At 36.9% G+C, this 22,003-nt stretch overlaps 2 protein-coding genes across 3 annotated transcripts; one reads left to right on the top strand and one right to left on the bottom strand.

Annotated features, from left to right (window-relative positions):
* Positions 1-4,081: 4,081 nt before the first annotated feature.
* Positions 4,082-6,140, bottom strand: LOC141396700 (uncharacterized). Its single transcript, XM_073972332.1, has 3 exons — positions 4,918-6,140; positions 4,267-4,714; positions 4,082-4,208 (listed from the first exon to the last, which is right to left on the bottom strand). Exons 1-3 carry the CDS (start codon positions 5,909-5,911, stop codon positions 4,106-4,108), a joined length of 1,545 nt encoding a protein of 514 aa, XP_073828433.1. The 5' UTR covers positions 5,912-6,140; the 3' UTR covers positions 4,082-4,105.
* A 1,258-nt stretch (positions 6,141-7,398) lies between these two features.
* On the top strand, positions 7,399-16,647 carry fs(1)Ya (female sterile (1) Young arrest). 2 transcript variants are annotated; one of them, XM_073975880.1, is made up of 4 exons: positions 7,399-7,537; positions 7,625-8,481; positions 10,852-12,116; positions 16,334-16,647. In XM_073975880.1, the coding sequence occupies exons 1-4, from the start codon at positions 7,520-7,522 to the stop codon at positions 16,549-16,551; spliced, it is 2,358 nt and encodes a 785-aa protein (XP_073831981.1). In that variant the 5' UTR covers positions 7,399-7,519; the 3' UTR covers positions 16,552-16,647. The 2 variants fall into 2 exon arrangements, with proteins under 2 accessions (XP_073831981.1, XP_073831980.1); XM_073975879.1 differs by having other exon boundaries at positions 7,467-7,537; positions 7,598-8,481.
* The last annotated feature ends 5,356 nt before the right edge of the window (positions 16,648-22,003 follow it).

Genomic DNA, 22,003 nt, shown 5'->3' with positions numbered 1-22,003 from the left:
AGAAAAAAAACTATTTCCCATAAAGACGGCTTCATATCATTGACATGTAACCTCCTCCAGGTCCGAACGACATGCCGCACACTAAAACACCGCTTATAGAGGCGGTACAATATTTGTTAATATGTGTGGTATTTTCTTAAACTTGAAAAGAATGAAGCCCTAATAAACATGTGCTTTTTTGTTTTCAAAAGCAAATGATTGAAACATCTTCTCTTTTTTCAATGAATTACCAGCGACCCGAAACATTTTTGCAAGTATTCTACTTTCTGCGAGAAATTATGCATTTAGTGGAATGATATGGAAACATTCAAATTGAAAATCTAAAGAGTTTTCATTTATGTTTTCCAAAATATTCAATCAAATGTGAAAAATTATTAGTTTTTTAAATTCCAATAATTTATAGACATTTCCTTGTTTTGTTTACATTTACGTTGACACTAAGGTTTACAAATATTTCAATATTTCGATAGCTTTTTCCATAATTTACCTAGAATTTTCCTTTTATCAATGCTAATATCTTCTCCATGGTAGAACAAACATAAGGTAAAGTTAATACCTTGTAAACAAAACAAGGAAATGTCTATAAATTATTGGAATTTAAAAAACTAACAATATTTCACACTTGGTTCAATATTTTGGAAAACATGAATGAAAATTCGTTACATTTTCAATTTTTATGTTTCCACATCATTCCACTAAATGCATAAATTCTCGCAGTGGGGTCGCTGGAAATTCAAAGAAAAAGGAGAAGCTGTTTCAATGTTTTGTTTTAGAAATCAAAGAAGCACATGTTTATTAGGGCTTTATTTTTTAAATTTTAACAAAATACCTCACATAATAACAAACGTTGTATCGCCTCTACAAGCGGGGATTTACTGTGCGGCTTATCGTTCGAACTTGGAGGAGGTTACATATCTTTGATATGAAGAAGTCTTTCTGGGAAATGTTTTTTTTTTCGAATGATATATTTTTTTCTCAAAAAATATATGTCCCTAATGTACATCGAAATAGAAATAAATGTATAAAATGTCATATGAAATTTGACACTAACGTTACAACCCAGTTCAGTCAGCTGTGTATTGCTGCTACCTTTTCTTATTCTACCATGTATGTTCTCCCTTGTTTTCCATGCTCGAAAAATTTTCTTTTTTAAGTTATGTGTGCAAACGAGCTCACAGGATGATCAATTGCAACTATATTGATTAAAAATGGGAGAAAACTGCAAAACATTTCAAAAAAACTAACGGTACTAATACAACATACAAAGTGAACTCAGACTTTTTGGGGCTCTAATTTAGCAGTTGTAACACATTTATACCGTTATCTTCGTAATAGTAATGTATTTTCTGGAATTTTTCTTTTTATTCTTGTACTAAAGAGTGCGAATAACATATTTATGAAAGAAAGACTGTTTTCATTTACCCATTTATGTGATGTTTTACTATCACTTTGAAAAGTACTAAGGTGAACGCAGACTTTCTGGGCTATGTGTATTATTAAAGGAAACATGTAAAAACAAAATTTAACTACAGAAAGGATGTAATAATGGGTCATAATGTTCCTTGAAGGACACATAGGTTTTTCATAGCTCGATTACCGGTTACTCTTGAAACAACCGATTAAATATTTCGATCGAGAACCATCATGCCGTTCTATTTTCGAGTCGACAACTTTTTTCACGAGCAAATACTCGATCGAATCGAAAATCGTAATTAAGGCCTGGGTACATAAGCTGCTTTGCCTGATTGCCTTGCTTTCCTGCGTCATTTTTGACATAATAAAAATAAAAGAATAACTAGGCGTTTACACCAAACAGTTTGTCTTCAAATACAACTCTGATTTACTAACACATGCATACATTTGTCGTTTGTCTCTCAGCTGTCCATCAGTTCTTAACAGACAGCCGGGTTGAAAAATTTTTGACATTTTTGTGAAAAAGAAGTGAGATGATAATTCAAATGTGCTGAAAACAAAAGAATATGTATAAAACAAAATATGTGAACGGAAAACAAACAGAAATCGGTGATTTTCATTCATAATTTTACAACTGTTTTCGCAGTTGTCTGGACGCCTACGTCACACAGGCAAGTTTTGGGATTTTGACAACCAATACTGTCCTGTCATTTGTAAACGCAACGTAAAGGAGGTCGAGCAAACTTTGAACTGGGTTGCCCTTTTCTTTTTTATTCTTTTATCAGAAGCAAGCAAGGCAACCAGGCGAGGCAGCTTATGTACGTAGGCCTTTAGGCCCCAGAATTGGATAAACATGAATTTCTCATTGTGTTCTCACCTTGAGATCATTAAAAATCTACTCTTACTTCATTATCATGTTCAAGAACATTTCCGCTTTTGCTAGTCGAAGGGGTTAAATGCATTTTCATATTTTCCTGTTTTTTAATGCGTTTTCGTCACACTTAAACCAGTATAACATAGCCATTTTTTAACCGATTTTGAAAATCTATAGCTTGTTCGAAAGACATTCTGTTTTTTCAATGAAAAAATACGTGTTGAAACCCTTTGTGGAAAAAATAAGATATGCCCGTTTAAAGTTGAAAATCCAAGAAACCTTGTTTTCACCACATTTTCCGTTATAAAATCTAAAAATGAAGTGACCCAAAGAAACCAAAGGTATTTTCTTCTTCCATGGAATAACACAAAACAGAATTTATGCATCAGAACCCCTGCAAAAATTTTTTGTCAACTTTTGTATCACAGTGTAATACGGCGTTTATATTATAGTTTTTTGCAGGGTTAACCTTCTTTATGAGGATTTATTTGAAGTATATACAATGGAAATGACACTTGAAACCCAGACCCACTGGGTTAACCTTGTTATATGTAAACGGCCTATAATTATCGTTTTAAGCGGCCCACACAATCAAATTGGCTTGTCCAGCCGATGAACCCCTTCTGTATGTGTGTGCTGGATAAGTGTGTGTGTGCTGGATAAGCAAAGCATTTAATCAGCCTTCAATCTGCAAATGAAATTTTCAAATTTTCCCCTAAAAATGAATGAACTTAAATTTTTTATTTCTTCACAAACACAATGTTTTTTTTTTTTTTTCAAAAAAATTTGACAACTTTGAAAATAAACCATATTCATCAGATTGACTGGGTTTCATTTTGAAAATCAAAATTAGATTGATTTTCTTCAATCCCATGGCAGAACCAAGGTAAATTCATGTAAGGTATATGCATGAATTACAACAACTAACAAATTTAAAAAAACAACATTGCTGTTTTCGTAAATTAATTGTCAAAGAAAATATTGAATAATAGGGTCGCTCCAAAAATTTTCTCAGGAAAAACATTAATAAATTTTGAAAATCCTCTAGAATAGAACAAATTTAAATCACAATGTAAATATGAAGCATTCAGAACTGTCGTAGGTCACTTTTTATTACATGTTTAGGATGAAAAGCAGTATTTTGTGGTAGCAAATTTCGTAGTTTCAAATTTCATGAGTAGACCCTATTACATTTTGAAAACTAAATTTACAAAAAAAGTAAGAATACAGCTGATTGTCACTTCTACCTTGTATAAATATGCCTTGGGCAGAACTACCAGGTAGTGGAATCGCACCAGCTGATCGAATATGAAAAGTCAAATCCGTTTATAAACAAATTATTTTTGTTGTAATTTCCCCAACAACATAAAGAAAGTTTTGACATAACATATTCAAAATTTTACGATGCCAATGCCTGGGTAATTGTGCCATGTTCAATCCATAAAATTCACACACATTCTCATATTTTCAAAAATTTACACATACTGCTACAAATATTTGGTCTGTTCCCTTACTTTTGAAAGTGGTAAAACCAGCAAAAGTAGCAAAAGTTGCAAACTGCTCCCATATGAATTGTATGGTGTCTGAAGTAAAGGAACGATTTTCGAGTAAAAAGTGGTAAAACTTGAAGATTCTTGCACGTAAAGGAACAGAGCTATTGACTTCAAAATTTGATAGTATATGCCAGCATTCGACACACAACAACAACAATTTGAGCAAACACTGCCGTCAGTGCATGGTTTTCTGGTGTATGCCCCACTTTAGTACTTGAAATTAATGACAAAACATACATCCTTCTTATATTTATACCAAAATGGTTTATGCTTTATTTTTCGATGTATTATTTCCTTCTGTTGGTATCTTTAAATGTGCGACATCATCAATTTCTACTTTATGAGCTAAAAAGAAATGATTTTTGAGGCTGAAAAGAAATAAAAGCTGTTAACATTAGTTTAAAATGCAAATGTCAAAATACTTACAGATGTGGTTTTAGAAATGTCTTGTCACACCTATCACAGCTATAGCGATGAGATGAATGTACTTTGTACATGTGATCCTGTAAACGTTTACGAGTTTGAAATGCTTTTGAGCAAGTAAAACATTCAAATTGTTTTTCACCAGTATGTATAAATGTATGATCGACTAGATGCTGACGTTGTCGAAATGCTGCATCGCAACCTTCATATTCACATACAAATGGTTTTTCATTACGATGCATTCGAAAATGTAAAATAAGCTGTGATCGTCGAGCAAACTTTTTACCACATTCCGAACACTCGACTTTTTTGCCGAAGTGTAGTGCCTGATGCGTGGTTAAAATATTCTTTTGACGAAAAGATTTTCCACATACCTCACACTTGAAGGGTTTTATATCGCTGTGTATGTAATAATGGGCTTCAATGTCATAGATGCGATCAAAGGCTCTGTCTGAAAAGTTAAGTAAATTAATTAAGATTAAGTTTATAGCATTAATGCTCTCGGCCTTAAAAACATACAATTAACAAAAGGGGGTTCATTTAGAAATTACTGCCCTAACAAATGTTTTTCGTTTTGTTTAATTACGGATTTGCCCTTACTCATAAGTAGAAGAAAAAAAGTCAGAGTAAAACTTTCTAATTTACTGTACGTACCACAATGTTGACATTGATATGACTTTTTTACTTTGCCATTTTCATCTAGCACTGTTGTAACTAAGTATGTATTGGTGGATGGACCAGAATTTTGTGGAATATTAGTTTGTTTATGGGTCGGTTTTGAGCTTGATGTTTCTTTCCTAGAATCTTGTAAAAGTTTGCGAATATCTTCATCGACATCATCATAATCGTCGTCACCATCACCGTTGTTATTCTCACTCTCATCTTCTTGGTAAACATAGGAATTATTTTCTATTGGTTGTTCTTGCTCCTCAGGGCTTTCTTCTTGTTGATAATTAGTTTCTTCGCTATTTCCTACATATTCAAAATTCATTAGTTCATTATCACCATCTTCCTCATATCTTCCTTTCTTCTGCAAAATCAATACTGGTTCATCATCATCATCAGGATCATCAGGTAGTGACCATGATTCAGTGACATTACATTCGGGATCATCTTCATCTTCCATAGCATTATCACCCGCCGTATTATTTTCATGCTGCATCGACTCTTGAGGAGCCGACACTGTTGCATAACCATTTTCATTTACCGGCAATGTAAGTAGCAACTCATCATCCTCCTCTTCCTGTTTGGTTTCGGATAATCCGCCTTCCATTTGCATGTCTGCATTTTCTTTTGTTGACGATACATCTGAAACACATACTACGTTCTTGATATCTTTGGGTACACTACTCTGCGTTTGGTTGTGATTTTCAATGACCACCTGCTCAGGGCTAGCAGTAACTTCTTTGGCAAACTGATTTTTCCAGTACTCATCGGCATCTTTGCATTGTTCATGGAAATCTTGAAATTCGGATAATTTATTGAAACAGGGAGCACATAGGTTTGCGGGATCGGTGGGTTTTTCTTTACGTACGATGTTTTTAAACTGTAATTCTTGTTCTACATATTTCAAGATCATTTTTGTCATTTTTATTGGTTCATGGCCAATGCCTTGTAAACATATACGGCAATTATTTAATATATCCATTTTCAAAAGTCCGCGATTTAAATTTATTTACAAAAAAACACCAAAAATGTAAGTTCGCCCCCAATTCTAATTTTTGCAGATTTACACGACATCTAAAATGTAAACAAGCCGATTATATTCGTTCCAGTGCCATTGCAGTTTTTAATTGACGCCGTCAACAATCGTCTAAAGCTGAAAAGCCCTCGGCGCATACGATCCGTTGTGCGACGCGTTGCACGTTGAAAACAACAACCACACGAAAAATGTGTAAGTGATGCCAAGTTTGGTTATGCATTTTTCATGTGGTTGTTGTAACGCGACGCTCCACTCGCCGTATGTGCCGCGGCCAAAACAAATACAACATTTGAGAAAAGTTTTGTGTCATTTGTAGAAGAACAAAGAAAAATTGAAACTTGGCAGCACTTTGAATACACAAAATATTTTGTGGTTGCCGGGCAGTTTGTTTTGTTTCTAATTTTTTGACCCAATGGACAAGTATTAGCTTTGTTCCCTTACTTTTTTAATGGTAAAAGAGAAAAGTGTCAAAATTTCTCCAAATTGCTCTCTCATGAACATATTTACCAGAAAAGTAAAGGAACGGAAAAATGGTAGATCTGGTAGCAATGTCAAAAAGAAACATAAAAAATCAATTTTCGTCTTTTATTTCACAGTTTTTACAGCCAGGCGAGGCAGCTTATGTACGTAGGCCTTAAGGCCATGTTTATATCAGATCTGTAGTGGGATTCTGTAACTCATTTTTGCTGTTACCGACAAAAATCGGTAAAATTAAATCGCAAAATTATGACTAAAAACATAAAGGAAAGTTGGCATCACTGTTGGTGTCGGTAGAAGCTAGCGACTACTTTTTATTCATCGTTAACTTACCGAAAAATTTCGTTAATTATCGAAATTATAAGCATTTTAATTTTACCGACAATTATCGATAACAGCAAAAATGAGTTACAGAATCCCACTACTGTTCCTTTACGTACAAGAATCTTAAAATTTTACAACTTTTTGCTCGAAAAGCGTTCCTTTACTTCAGACACCATACACTTCATATGGGAACAGTTTACAACTTTTACTACTTTTGGCGGTTTTACCATTTTCAAAAGTAAAGGAACAGACCAATTATAGCTTTTTTCAGGGTTAACCTACTTAAGTCCCGGGCCACACTAGAGTAATTTCAATGTAATTATGACATGAAAGTAAAAGAAAATGTAAAATAAAACGGTCTGTTTGTTTCTTGGTCCTGGTCTACACTAGCGTGAATTTCATTAAAAATTTCATGAAATTAGGTGTTCTTAAATCGAATTCCCCACTACAGCAATTTTATGATTTTACTCTACTATGGACGTCAATCTAGACGCATAATTTCATATAAAAATTCAATGAAATTACTGTAGTGTGGCCCGGGACATACAAATATTCGTTTATTTTGCTGAAACCTTCATATTTGCGACGTCTTGGTTGGCAATTCGCATCTAGTTGTGGAAATACAACCCTGTATTAGTTGTCAAAAATGTGCATCTCATAAAGGGTTAATGTTAACCGTTATAGACAAACACAAGCAAGCGTAGAGTGCAATTATGATTTTGATTTTTGCAAAAGTTTTAAAGCTTTAACAACATGTATTTACCGGAAGATGTAAGATATTAAACAAAAACTTAATCAATGGAATACGTTGCTGTATCCTATAAAGTTTAGATTTCTCTGTTTTCTCATATCTTGCAGACCATTTGTCGAGTTTGTAAAGCTGTTTTTTGTTGTTCCAAGTGTTGTCACAAACATGAGATAAAATATCACGCAATTGTTGTACGAATATCCTCCGCCACCGACGCTATGGAAAACAACAATAATGATGTAGTTTCATCCTTGGCTGGAAAATGTGATGACAGCACAAAGGCAATTACTACATCATCATCGTCCACCGATGAAAAGGAAAGGCCACCACCATATGAAGAAATTTATTTATTTTGCCCGATTTGTGAAAAACGTCCATTGCCACTGCAAAGTGAAATCTATACGGAAATGTTAATACATTTGGAAACTCATCATTTACCATTGCGCTGCGAAAAATGTTGCAAAATGTACTATAACATTGAAGATCTGAAAGAATTCACAAAATGTATGCGTCCCAATGAAATTTGTCTTTCGACAGAATCGACGGCAGCAAATCAATCCTGCTATACCGATGACGCATCCAAGGTCACCGTCACTAAAGCTGGTCTTCAGTCGACACAAATATCTCCAATGCGACGTCATGATTTTAATGACAGTCATATGACACCAATTTCGATTATCAATATGCGTTGGAAGGCCAAGAGTAAAGCTCATGAGGAATTCATTAGTGATAGTGTTTCGTCAATTAAAAATATTTCATCCATTAGTAATTCATCGATACGTCGTAGTGTAGGTGTTGCCTCCGCGGTAAAGGGCAAAGTGATACGCTCAACATCAACACCTGTACATCTGGAAATGGTTTTTGCAAAACCGAAGGAACAGACATTCAATGCAACAGGCGCTGGTCATATGTCCAGCATTTATAATAGTGATTCGGATATAAGCCCAGCATTGCCGGCACCAAGCAGGTAATTTGAAATTTGATTTTTTCCAGGGTTTAAAATGCTAACGCCATATTAGCAAAAGCATCGAATATTTGCAGCTTTGCCTGCTAAAATTTCTTCGAAATATGTTTAGCAACTATGAACAACGGCAACATGTAGCAACAAATTTCACAAAAATATTGCTAGCGATGCTGATGCTATTTGATATTGTCGCTTTCATAAAAAAGCTTCGCACACGCATACTAATATTTTGCAGCACACACGATCAACACATATCAGAAAAGAGAATAAGCCACAAAGTTTCAACGGCTTAGCCATGTTTTCAGCAAACAATTGTTTTTGATATCAGGGTTACCAGTGTAATGCATTAAAAATCACGATATAATTAATTCCACTTTTTCGTTCAAAGGACATGTGAATTTTTAGTGAAGCCGTTCAATATATATTTTTTTTTATTTTTAAACAATAATAATTAGTATTCTTTAGGTTCTACCATATGATGGAGGCATTTTGACATTAAATGACACCTTTTTTATTACTGCGTTGGCAACTCTAATCAAAAAACCACCCTGGGATGCTAATTCGTTCTGACGAATGGTCAGCCGACTGCTAAATATGTAGCGTGGTTGTTGATTATGCCTAACGCAAAAAAGATTAGGCGTAAAAAACGAAATAAGCAAAAATGTACAAAAATAAATATGCGTTCGGTTGCTTGTTTAGCCGTGTGTGTCAATATTGTGTAGCAGTTGAAGTGTACAGCTAATGCTAATGTTTTTAGATGCTGGCTTTTAAACCCTGATTTTTTCTTAAGACACCGCAAGCGCGCTTTGCCCTGTGAATTAAAATCACGTCAAAGAATTTTGCATTAACACCCATGATATACATACGCTACGTACAAACATCGTTGCATGAGCTTTAGCTTAGCTTAAACCTTCTGACCGATTTCATAATTTTACCATATGTTGTCCTAGGAGCAGGTATTAAATCCCTTGTCTAATACCCCATATGTAATCAGCATAACAAGGGTTAGTGATGACCCTACACGAACCTTATCTTTCCTATACAAATGTTGTGAAATGTTACATAAATATTTGTTTTATAAAAGTCTAAAATTTCTGGGTAATGGATGCAATTGAAAAAGCCATTAATAACAAAAATTCTTGTAATTACTAACATTTGCGATTTTTTTGAGCTCTTATCCTATAGGTCCAATATTTGGTGATTCCAAAAAACCCCAGCAAAATAAATTGGAAGTAGTGCAATGTGGACTAGTTCTTTCACGGCATGTTTTGGTGCAGTTAAAACGGAGCCGTGAAAAAGGCACTACATTCCTCACATTTTAACCGCATTTAGATGCAATCCAAAGAATCACATCAATTTCTCACATTTTAACAACATCCGGATGCAGTTCAACGGAATCGTAAAAAAGGCACTCCAATTCCTCACATTTTACCAACATCAGCATCACTTCAAACGGAGTCGTTACATTTTATTAGCACTTGCTTAGATGCCCCTACAAGCAATTCGGTTAGCAGATCCCTATAAAAACAGAAAAGCGTGTAAATAAAAAAATATATAATTCGCAAACATTTTTGCGGTAAGTCACAAGATGAAAATTTTCTAATGGTGTACTGTTTGAGTACATGTCGAAATCTTAACTGGTAATGGGAAGACAATATACAAACTCATTTTGGAGATTAAGCAAAGACAGATCAGCTTAGATTAAATGGAAATTGGAGTAAACGCGCAAGGTTGCGATTGATTTCTTTCCCAAATGGGTTGTTAAAATGCAGTGCCAAAAGGTTAGTTAGAATGCAGTACAAAAGGGATAGTTAAAATACAGTGCCAAAGGGTTAGTTAAAATGCAGTGCTTATGGAGTGCCTCTTTCCGGGTTCACGCTTTTGTAAAAAGAATCTGTGAAAATGCATAATTTGATGCACTTCCAAATCACATGTACCTATGATTTTACTGTCTCTTTGGAGGCAAACTTTTTGCTGGGAAAGTTCATAAATATTGCAAACAATGACCTTCGCGCTAAGAAGACAAAAACAAATCGGACAAAAATGTAATTTTTTCGCCTACAAAAAATCTCATGTTTATATTACTTCCAACCTTTGGTTCGGATTTTAAGGTTTTCACGTTTAGGTATATATTAATACCGACACCTAGAAATTTGGGCATAAATTGAATACTATCCCAGGTGGCAGAACATTTTTCGGAACTTCAAAGCGCCATATCTCTGGAAGTATAGGCTTCCCCTCAAAGAACTTTGTTTTTTTTTTAATGAGGAAAAGAAGACATACCTGTTATAAAAACTTCAGATTTTTCGTTATCTGGAAGAGTATTCAATTTGTTTCATCGTACGATTAAAATAAATCTTCATTTTCTTATAGCCAAGCCCTTGAGCCTCTTAACCGTTATCGCAAGGTTGGAAGTGGACGACCGAGAATGTCCGCTGTAACGCCATTGCGTCAAGTCATGTCGAAGAGTATACAAAAGGCTTTTGCTGAACATGGCTTACCAGCTTCCACGGCTGTTAGAGGTTCCGCAGCAGCCTTTCAACGTAAGAAAATGTTTGATACTACTTCATCGCCAGGATTAGATGGCTCTGGTGGTGGTGCTTTGTTGCCACAATCACCAGCACCGCCAGCCCTAGATTTACGTATGTCGCCGGCCGTACGTCGTCGAAACAGCGAATCCGAAGAATCGTTACAACACCAAAATGGACCGACAATGGGAGAAGAAGAACGTCAAAGAAATGATTTTCTCAATATGAGACGTAAAATTCTATTATCTGCACAAAAATTAACAACCGAATCGATTGTTATAACACGCACAGAACATATGTCCAGCGTGTCTTCAGCCTCATCGTCATCGGGCACTAGCTCTAATGGTAGCATAAATTCCATTAAACCCCATGCAACGTCCAGTACTAGTTCTTCCAGCTCCTATCATTCTGCTGGATCGAATAGTTCAAGTGGTTCTGTTTTCAAATCATGTCGCAGCGTTGAAATTATAACTGCCACAACTGAACAAATACAAACAATGCAATCGGTGGATGAAGAGAATGTCGTTACTAATCCTCTGCCACCGATTACACCAATTACCCGCATACCCGGTGCTGTTATACATAAGAAGTTAATTAAATTTGAAACACCCAAAATTGAGTCGCGCGAATCTCGCGACTCTCAAAATTCACCGTGTGATGTGTTCTTCACCCCCAATGCTACCCCCATACGAAAATCTCAAGATAGGATTTCTCCTGAAATATGCAATCGTAAACGTTTAGTTCCACAAAATCTTAGTGGTCGTTTCTCATCACCAGCACGCAAACCGGCTTCTCTTAAGGAGTGTGCCCATAGTACTGCGTTTAGTCGGATTGAAAATTTAACCGATACATTTGATGCTAATGATGATGAATTGGAAGATGAAGTTTTTGCTCCGGAAGAACCCGTAAAGCAGCAAAATAACAGACAACCGGAGGATGATATGAAAAATAAACAAAATCAATCGGGTATTTGGTCGATTATGAGTTCGGTCATGCGTTTACCATCACGTAAGGGATCAAATCCAAAATGTTCACCTAAAAATGAATCCTCAATTTTAACAACCGATGCCAATTCCAATTCGATCATTAAAAGATGTGCATCTATAGCAGGTAAGATAAATTTTAAATAATTTGAAATACACATATCGATGCCTTACTTCCCCAACCTCGTATCTTCTTAAAAAATAAAAATTTTTCAGAAGTTTTATATATCTTCAATTAATTTATTTATACATCAATGGTTGAATAAAAGTTTAACTGCACTTATTAGAAATTTGAGTACACTAATTCCTTAATAATTGCGTTTAACCTTTTAGCAAAACCCGGATGTATAAAAAAACAAGTAAGAGAGGGTTAATGCCGGACAGGGCCGACCATGACATATCCTACTCCACTACGCCTGGGAACTAGTTTTCCGCGGAATTTCTTTAATATACCCGATAACATGATATTGCACATACGAGTACATACGCCGTCATTATGGGAAACGTAAGGTGTATTTGCCTTACTTTATAATGGACAATCGGAACTGTTTGGTTATATGTTATTAGGAAAACAAGTAGGAAAAACGTTAAGTTCGGTCGGGCCGAACTTTTTATACCCTCCACCACAAATTTCAGCCATTTCGGTGGATTAATGTGGCCACAACCTTCAAAATACCGAAAATCGGAAGGTACCGTTCTATGGGGGCTATATGATGGCTTGGACCTATACCTAAAAATTTCTGGGGGGAAAGTTTTATACCCCCAACGAAGACTAAATACCAAATTTCTGCCATCTCGGTGTGATAATGAGGCCAAAACCTTCAAAATACCGAAAATCGGGAGATATCGTCCTATGGAGGCTATATCAAAACGTGGACCTATATAAACACTTTACGGTGGAAATGTTTCTTAGCCTCTGGAAACACAAAATACAAAGTTACAACCGATTCTGTTGTCAAATGGGACTAATCTATTCAAAATATATTAAAATGACGCGTACTTTATAAGGGGCCTTATATAGGGGCTATACCAAAACGTGGACCTATATAACCCAACTTTGGTAGGAATATTTTCTGGCCTCTGAAGACACAAAATACCAAATTACAACCAATTCTGTGGTCAAATGGGTCTAATACATTCAAAATATATTAAAATGACGCGTACTTTATATGGGGCGTTATATAGGGGCTATACCAAAACGTGGACCTATATAAACCAACTTTGGTAGGAATGTTTTTTGGCCTCTGGAGACACAAAATACCAATTTACAACCAATTCGGTGGTAAAATGGGACAAATATCTTAAAAATTCATTTAAATGACGACGCGTCACGCGTCATTTTGTATGGGGGCTACACGAAAGCGTGGACCTACATAGCCCGCTTTCAATACCAAAAGTCCTACGTACATATAATAGATTTTCCCAAAATTTCATCCACCTACGTCAATCCGTTCGGACGCTAGAGTGATTTCCACAGACGGACGGACATGGCTATATCGATGTAGAATTGCACGCTGATCGAGAATATATATAGTTTGTGAGGTCTACAATGATTGTTTCGAGTAGTTACAAACGTAGTGACAAACTGAATATACTCCCATCCTATGGTGAAGGGTATAAAGAGTAGTGTTGGGCAATCTCGTTCATTGAGCGGATCGATCTTTTTCATTCCGTTCACCAAAAAGATCCGGGTCGTTTACTTCGTTCGTTGGCTCTTTTTCGTTCAACAATACATTTGACTGTATTATTTTCTTTTGAAGTCTTTCGTTCTCTGCTGCATATGACTCCGTCGTTCTTTTCACCGAATCGTACTTTTGAAAATGTTCGTTCACGAATGACACAACTGTTGTGTTACTTGCTTCTTTGTGTGCTAATGGGGGTGGTTTTGATATGAAAGAACCAGATGAACGAATGATGCAAAAGAAAGATATGACCGAGATGTGCTACTGAATGAGGTGAGTTACTGAGCGAGAGTAGCTCTCTGAATCATTGTTTGTTTTGTGTGGAAATTTGTGCTGCTTCCGCTAACGCAGCGTTTGTTTAGAGTTTGACTGCAAAACCAATGCTGCTAATTTTGTAAGCAGCAATGACTCGTCCATCGGGGATCTAAATGAACGATATAAAAGAATGAGCTGGATACGGATCCGTTCGTTCTTTTCACGGAATCGTTCCTTTGAGCCGGTTCGTTCATGAACGACGCAACTCTAATAAAGAGTAGTTCAGTTATCTAACCGTTACATTGATGTTATTTCCATCAAGGGAGAGGTCAAGACCTGGTTTTCAAGTTTCTTTTTCGTAAATTGCCTAAAAATTAAAGTATGGATAAAAAATTTAGATATTTTTCCCACAAAAGTTATGGCCAATTTCACCCGCTTAATACTATCCGAAAAATTTTCAAAATTATTGTCATCTTTTTTGACCAAAACCCCTTACCTTGTACAAAAATGTTTCAGTATTAAAATAAACTGCGAACTCTACGAGTAACTATGGTTATATTACACACAACTAAAATTGTGTGATCCATATATATACTAACGCTTGGTTTACATTTACGAAATCCACTCGATTTCAACTGTCAAATCCATAGGTTAAACGTCAAATGAAATCCAGATGAGATTTCATTTGACGTTTGAGCTATGGAATTGACCGTTGAAATCGAGTGGATTTCGTAAATGTAAACTTAGCATAAGTTGCAACTCTGTTCTCTGACTACGTACATCAACATAATTGACATAATGCCTGTCTGCGTACTCGATAATTGGTTTGTCTTTTTACGTACTGAACTTTACTGAACATTTTTTCTTCAGTAAAGTTTTGACAATTGTATAATTGAAATGTTGCTAAACATTACTGAAGAAACAATGTTCAGTAAAGTTCAGTACGTAAAAGGACAAACCTAATTTGTAATAATTATTACTAATGTTTCTGATTTTGACAGTTATATAAAGGAAAAGTTGCTGAAAAATGTGTTTCAGCAACATTTAGTAAGTACGAAGACAAACCTATAAATGGAAAGGTTGAGAGTTCCTCTTACAAATATTACTTACGTGGGTGGAATGTGTTTTCCAGAAATAAAGTTATAGTCATTATTTTAAAAATTTTACCAATTTCCACACAAAAGTTTTAGTCCATTTCACCCGCTAAATATTATCTTATCATCACCTACATAAAATTTAGCGTCCATCAGACCTTTATTGCGACCTATAGAACCGCTGCAAAATCGAATAAAAATTTTGTTTTTGGTCCATTTCACCCCCTAAATATTTCACCAATAACAATAGGTGTCTATTCTTGTCAGAAGCTGACCTCCATTCATTTCGTGACGATCGGTCCGTAATTGTGGCGTGGAGTTTAATTACAATTTATAATGGACAGACGGACGGACACACATCGCTAAATCGCTTTATCTCGTCGAGATATGAAAAATTCTAACATTGGGGGTTTATGACGAATATTTCGCGGGGTTACATGAATTTTTAGCAAAACGTTATACCCTACTCCCACATTGTGGAGTAGGGTATAATGATCGTTATATCAAGCATGTCACAGAAACGAAGTGCGATCGAAAGTGGAATTGATTTCATATTCAGGTTCTTCAGTAAACAAAAAAAAAATTCGGAATGAAACCACTCTTGGTTTTACAAATGGAATTGTATTTTCGGAGACATGTCACTTTTAACCACTTAAAAATAATAAAAATATGCCTGTCCGTATACTCGATAATTTGTAATAATATGCCTGTCTGCTTACTCGGTTATTTGTAATAATATGCCTGTCTGCTTACTCGATAATTTGTAATAATTATTACAAATGTTTCAAAATTTGACAGTTATATAAAGGAAAAGTTGCTGAAAAAATTGTTTCAGCAACATTTAGTAAGTAAAAAGACACACCAAATGATTATAAATGTTCCTAAAACTGACAGTTGTATAAGGAAAAAGTTGCTGAGAAATGTGTTTCAGCAACATTTAGTAAGTACGAGGACAAACCTAATTTGTAATAATTAATTGGCATTTTATATTGAGTTTCATAGTTACCACACTCAATTCGAACATACTCGGTGAGAGCATTCCGTCGTCGTCTATAAATTCATTAGTCTATGTTTATACTAAATAATAAGATTTTCGAAATTCACCAAATCGATTTAAATCTGAAGAAGCTAAAACAAAAGCGATAGAAATGAAATTACAGAATTGAGACATTTCGATCGGAATCTGTGACATGCCTGTATATATCTCCTGAAATTTTTATTTTTTAAGATACGAGGTTGAGGAAGTAAGGCATCGATATGTACGTGTTTGTATGAATTTGTAATGCTGCATGTATTTTTTTGTTTTTGTCTAGGTTCTTTGGTCCGATCCAAGCCACTGGTTGATGAAAATGAATTAAGTTCCTTAAAACGCAAACGCACCTTTACCACAAGCGAACAATCAACCTCTTCATATTTAGCCCAATTGCATAATTCTGAAGCCACGTCTCCTACAGAGAGTTTTAATACTTCTTCGAAACGTTTTCGCATTCAACCCCGTCGTCCAATAGATCGTATGCGTATGAATAGTTAATTTTTTAAAATTGTACTGTTTTTCTTGTTACCATTTTTATCCTTTTTTCTTATTGTTTTTTTTTCTTATTAATAAAATTTTGTAATTGTATTTTAATTTTTAGTGTTCTTTCATTGTTACAGAAAGCATATCCCGATGATTACGCATGCAAGCAGGGCATATTTATTTACCAAGGTAGATGTGTCAGCCAACAACAACAAAAACCGGTTCAGTACTGTGAAATGTCAAAAATCCTTTCCAAAAATAAAGCGATTCACACAATTTTTCAACAAAATTTAATTAGGCATTTACTAATAAACGAACTTTCAGAATAATCCATCAAAAATGCACAATTTTTCATTTAAAGTTTTGTTTTTTAATTTTGTGTTTTCAATAACAACTTTTGGTAGCTCGTAGTACATCAGTTGGGCTGATGCGGGTATCTGTATGATTGTGCCATGCATGCAAATACTTTTTATTTGCGAAGTTATCGAACAGACCTATTATAGCCGAAACTCCATTTTTTCGAACTGACACTTGCATGTGTAAACGTTCTGTGGTTGCTCATTCGTTTTTGCCCAACAAGTAAAAAGACCCACCTAATATATCAAAACTCGTTAATTAATATGAGTTTTTTCAAGTTCGTCTTCGGAAGGCTTCCAGAGCAGACGTAGTCTAACAGTGATAAACACCTAGGGGTCTAAAACGTGAAAATAATTAAACATAAAATTATCAAATGGCTATGTGCTTAACAAGATTTTGCTGACTAAAAGTTTCAAATACCGAAAATCAGGAGGTACCGTTCTGTAGGGCCTATATCGAAACGTGAACCTGTACTGACAAATTTCTGGAGAAAAGTGGTATACCCCCATCGAAGGCTAAATACTAAATTTGGTCCATTTCGGTTTGATAATGACGCTGAAACCATTAAAATACTAAAGATCGGGGCTATATCAAAACGCCTTTACAAATTATAAACCTCTATATTAAATTTTGCGAGCTGTATCTTGATTTCAACATACGGATTATGTTCATTTCAAACACACATCACTAAAATCATTGTTATGCAACATGTGCTAAATTGTTGTGTCTGAAAAGTGTTTTTTAATAAATTAATTTCTAATAGTTTTATGTGTTTGTGCGATAATATATAGTTATTATATTGATCTTCGCTTACGAGGATTGTGAAGTTTTATAATTTAAATTTGATTTTGTTTATATATCAGTGTAGGTTAGGTTTGGGGATGTGTAGTCAATATATATATATATATATATTGACTACGCCACTCGGAGACCTTTCGGTCCATTGTGATCATCCATAAGGAAAAAAAGAGGTTCAGAATTACCTGAAAAGACAAGAGAAGAGAAAAGAGAGAAAAATAAAGAAAAAAGGGGTGTGGTTTGGAAAGTAGTAATAAATGAAATAATTATAAAAGAGAATGAAGATATAATAAATTAAGAGAGGGTGGTTTATTTGGCGATGGTGGAAACAACTTTTAGAGAAGTAGTTACGCTTATGGGTCGCGCCGTCCCAGCCAATTTAGATTTTTGATGATGTTGTTTATGATTGTTGTTTCCCTGTTTGAGTAGAAGGTTAGGCTTGGAGGAAATAATATCGGGCAACGACATAAAATATGCTCGATCGTCTCCGTTTCCTCCTCATCTTCACAGAGCCTGCAATAGTCCACGCCATCATCTTCCCATTTGACGATAAAAACTCGGATGTTGCAATGGCCGGTAATGACTCCCATCAATACCCTGATTTCTGATTTACTCAAACTTAAAAGTGAGTTGTTCTCTTTGTTGAAAGATTCGGCCAAATGGCCCTTGACACGTTGCACCTTGGTTCATTATGCCATAGTTCCTTGGTTTATTCTTCAAAGAACGTCTCCACCTTCCGAAAAACGTGACATATGGGTGGTTTGATAGAATCAGTGATAGCTTGACTTGTTGATTGAGATCCTTGTCTTGCCAGTTCATCTGCCTTCTCGTTTCCCACAATGTCACAGTGTCCCGGTACCCAGCAGAGTCGGACAGCGTTAGTGACGTTCGCCAAAGTAGTTCTACACTCAAGAACGGCCTCAGACTTGATATTGGGGGATTTGATGGCTTTAAGAGCCGGCTGACTATCAACGAAGATAGTCACCGGTTCAAAGATTTCAGCATCCAGACTTTTTATCAACTCTGCGGCCATTTTGATCGCGAAGATTTTTGCTTGGAAAACACTGCAGTCGCTGTTCAACCTATATGAGTATTCGAGGCAAAGCTTCTCGCAGTAGACGCCAGCTCCGGTACCTTCTTCCATCTTGGAACCGTCTGTATAGAAAGCCAGACCGTCCAGAGGAGGGTTACTACGGATCCAGTCATCTCTACTAGGGATAACGACCTCAAAATCATCAAATCTATGGATTGGTGATAAGTAGTCGCTGAATTTCCCCTGCTGATTCAAGCTAAGGTTTGGCCCTAGCTCCCGCAGAATGCATGCATGACCATAGGTGCTGTCACGCCAACGATTCAATTCATGTAGCCTTAGGGCACTACGTGCTGCTTGACCTTTGATGCTAAGTCTCGTGGGCAAGAGGTTTAGCATCGCATTTCAGAGCTGCTTGTGGTGTACTTCTAAAAGCTCCAGTTATCAGGATCGAGGCTGCCCTTTGCACCTTGTCCATGTTGCCTGAGTTCGACTTATGTCGAAGCGCATGCCACCAGACAAGACATCCATAGGCTAGGATGGGTCTCACAACAGTATTATACAACCAGTGTATAATAGCTGGATTTAACCCCCAACTTTTCCCAATCGAATTCTTACATGAATAGAGTGCGATCATACCTCTCTTCGTCCGTTCCTCGACGTTCCTTTTCCATCTCAATTGAGAATCCAGGATTGTACCTAGGTATTTGGCCTCAGGAGATAGATGTAACTGCACTCCATCCAATGTTGGTGGTATGAAGTCGCCGAGCTTACGCTTTCTGGTGAACAATACCAGTAGTGGAATTCTTAACTCACTTTTTGTGTTATCGACAAAAATCGGTAAAATTAAAACGCAAAATTATGAATGAAAGTATCAATAAAAGTTGACAACACTATTGATATCGGTAGGACTTAGCGACGACTTTATTTTGGTTGTTAACTTACCGAACATTTTCGTTAATTAAGGCAATTTTTACCATTTTAATTTGATCGATTTTTGTCGGTAACCAAAAAATGTGTTAGAGAATCCCACTACAGTTCTGTTTTCGTTGGATTTACACCAAGGCCATTTGTGGTGGCCCAACGGGACAGCTTTTATAAGGCTCTTTGCATAAGCTCCATAATTGTGGACAAGAATTTGCCAGTTATTAGTATAACTACATCATCCGCGTATGCGACAACCTTAATGCCCTGATTGTCGAGTTCCGCCAAAATATTGTTTATCACAAGTAGCCACAGCAGCGGTGAGAGTTCACCTCCCTGGCTGGCTTTCCCCGCCTTGGTGATATAAGTCACCTTTACCTCTTTCCACAGATCTGGTACACAGGAAAGAAACAAACAGGACCTAAAGATCTCCTCCAGAATTTGGTATATCTGCGGTGCGGCAAATTGAAGCATCGCAGGAATTACTCCATCTGGACCAGGTGACTTATAGGGTTTGAATGTACTTACTGCCCACTTTATTTTGTTTCTGCTTACAACCTTATCAATGAGGCTCTCGTCCACTGACGCTTGGACTTGGAAGTTATCACATTCATAGTGAAGGTTACTGGCGTCCGTGCAGTCAGGGAAGTGGGTCTCAGCTAGAAGGTTTAGAGTCTCAAGACCTGAGTCTGTCCACGTGCCGTCCGGTTTTTTGACACTACCAATGGATTTGGGGTCCTTCGAGAGTATCTTACGGAATCTGGCATTGTCATTTACCCCTTCTACAGACTCACAGAAACAAACCCATGACTTCTTTTTGGCGCGCTTGATTTCACTCATGTATTTGGTGAAACTCGCTTTATACGATTCCCAGTCACTGTCAAGTTTCGTCGAGTGCGCCCTGTTGTACAGCTTTTTGGTGTTTTTCCGCAGTTCGCCAAGATCCTTGTTCCACCACACCGGTTGGGATTTCTTCCCGGGATAAGTTAATGGACAGGCATCCTTATGGCAGCGGAGAAGGACTTCTGTTAGGTTGGACACCTTACTGTTAAGCTCAGCAACTGTTTCTATCCTTCCGGAGAGTGACAGTTGATGGTTCGTCAGATCAGTGAACCTGCCCCAGTCCGTCCTTCTCGGGTTCCTATAAGGATTTTGGCGGACTCCGTCGAAAGAGATTTCAAAGTATATCCTCATATGATCCGAAAAGGAACATTTGTTGGATACCCTCCAGTTCTTGACGACAGAATCATCTAAATTTGACAGGGTTAGATCAATGACCTCCTCCCTGTCTCTAATTTTAAAGGTAGGGTCGTTTCCTTTATTACATATTCTTAGATTGTAAGATAATATAAAGTTGAAAATCGATTCACCTCTAGTGTTTGTATCTTTGCTGCTCCAGTGAAAATGGTGGGCGTTGGCGTCACATCCAAGGATTACGTTACAAACGCTCAGGTTCTCCTTTAGCAGCCTGTGTACCCCCTGATTAGGTACTTCAGGGTCCTCATATGGCATGTAGATTGAGGACAGGAGAGTGGCCTTCTCTTTACCGTTCTCCAGTCCCACCGTGCACATGTCTCCATTACTATAATTAGATAGAAAGATTAGATTGAGGTTCTTCCTACCTACTACACAGGTCCTCACCTTGTCCCCTTCGGACGATGCGAAGACCTCGAAGTTGGCATTGTTCAGTCCAGAGACCTTATTTTTGTATATATAAGGTTCCTGGACTAGAACAATGTCCACCTCTGAGTTCATGAGGGACAGGAGTAGTTCGGCGGCAGCTGCTTTATGCAGATTAATCTGCAAAATGCGTAGCACCTGCCGCCTACCTACTCCTACTGACTTTCGCGAGGTGGAATCAGTCGGAACCGAACCCATCCTGAACCAAAGTTCAGTTTTCCCTCACGAACCTTAAGGTACTCCTCTCCTGAGGAGTCTATCGCCATCTTGACATCCATCCCCCCATTCTCCTTACAAGGGGTTAGACTCATTACAGTCCAGTCCTTAGTAAGGAGACCTGGGTTCTGGAGCTCCAGCATCCTCAGCAGAAGTTCCTTATCCACGGTAGGTGGGGGAACCCATGCTGGGAATACCTTCCAAGACTGAATCTCCGTTATGGACACCCCAGCAAGTTTTGCCCCCTCCCAAAGTTCATCAAAGCCATTAACGGTCTTCTTATGGTCCTCTTGCGAGCTCCTGTTGAGACATTTAATGACTTTAACTCCCTTATGAAGGAAGGCGCACCAAACTGGCGGTCACTCTGGTTCGCCTCAGTGGACACAATGGCTAAACGAAGCCGAGTCTCGAAGAGCAACCAGTGACTTTCGCTGATTTTCCCGAAGGGGTCAGCTCGGTCGA

The sequence above is a fragment of the Musca autumnalis genome, unplaced genomic scaffold (assembly GCF_047663935.1).
Source record: "Musca autumnalis isolate F117 unplaced genomic scaffold, ASM4766393v1 scaffold_3, whole genome shotgun sequence".
NCBI classification, from domain to species: domain Eukaryota; kingdom Metazoa; phylum Arthropoda; class Insecta; order Diptera; family Muscidae; genus Musca; species Musca autumnalis.
This window is presented reverse-complemented; position numbering and strand designations above follow the sequence as displayed.

Excerpts from the sequence above, each read along its gene's own strand:
- LOC141396700 (XM_073972332.1), bottom strand. The coding sequence starts at position 5,911 with ATGGATATATTAAATAATTGCCGTATATGTTTACAAGGCATTGGCCAT. Across the intron at positions 4,715-4,917 it reads ATATCAATGTCAACATTGTG|ACAGAGCCTTTGATCGCATC; the intron begins GTACGTACAGTA and ends TTAACTTTTCAG. Across the intron at positions 4,209-4,266 it reads ACATTTCTAAAACCACATCT|CCTCAAAAATCATTTCTTTT; the intron begins GTAAGTATTTTG and ends ATTTCTTTTCAG.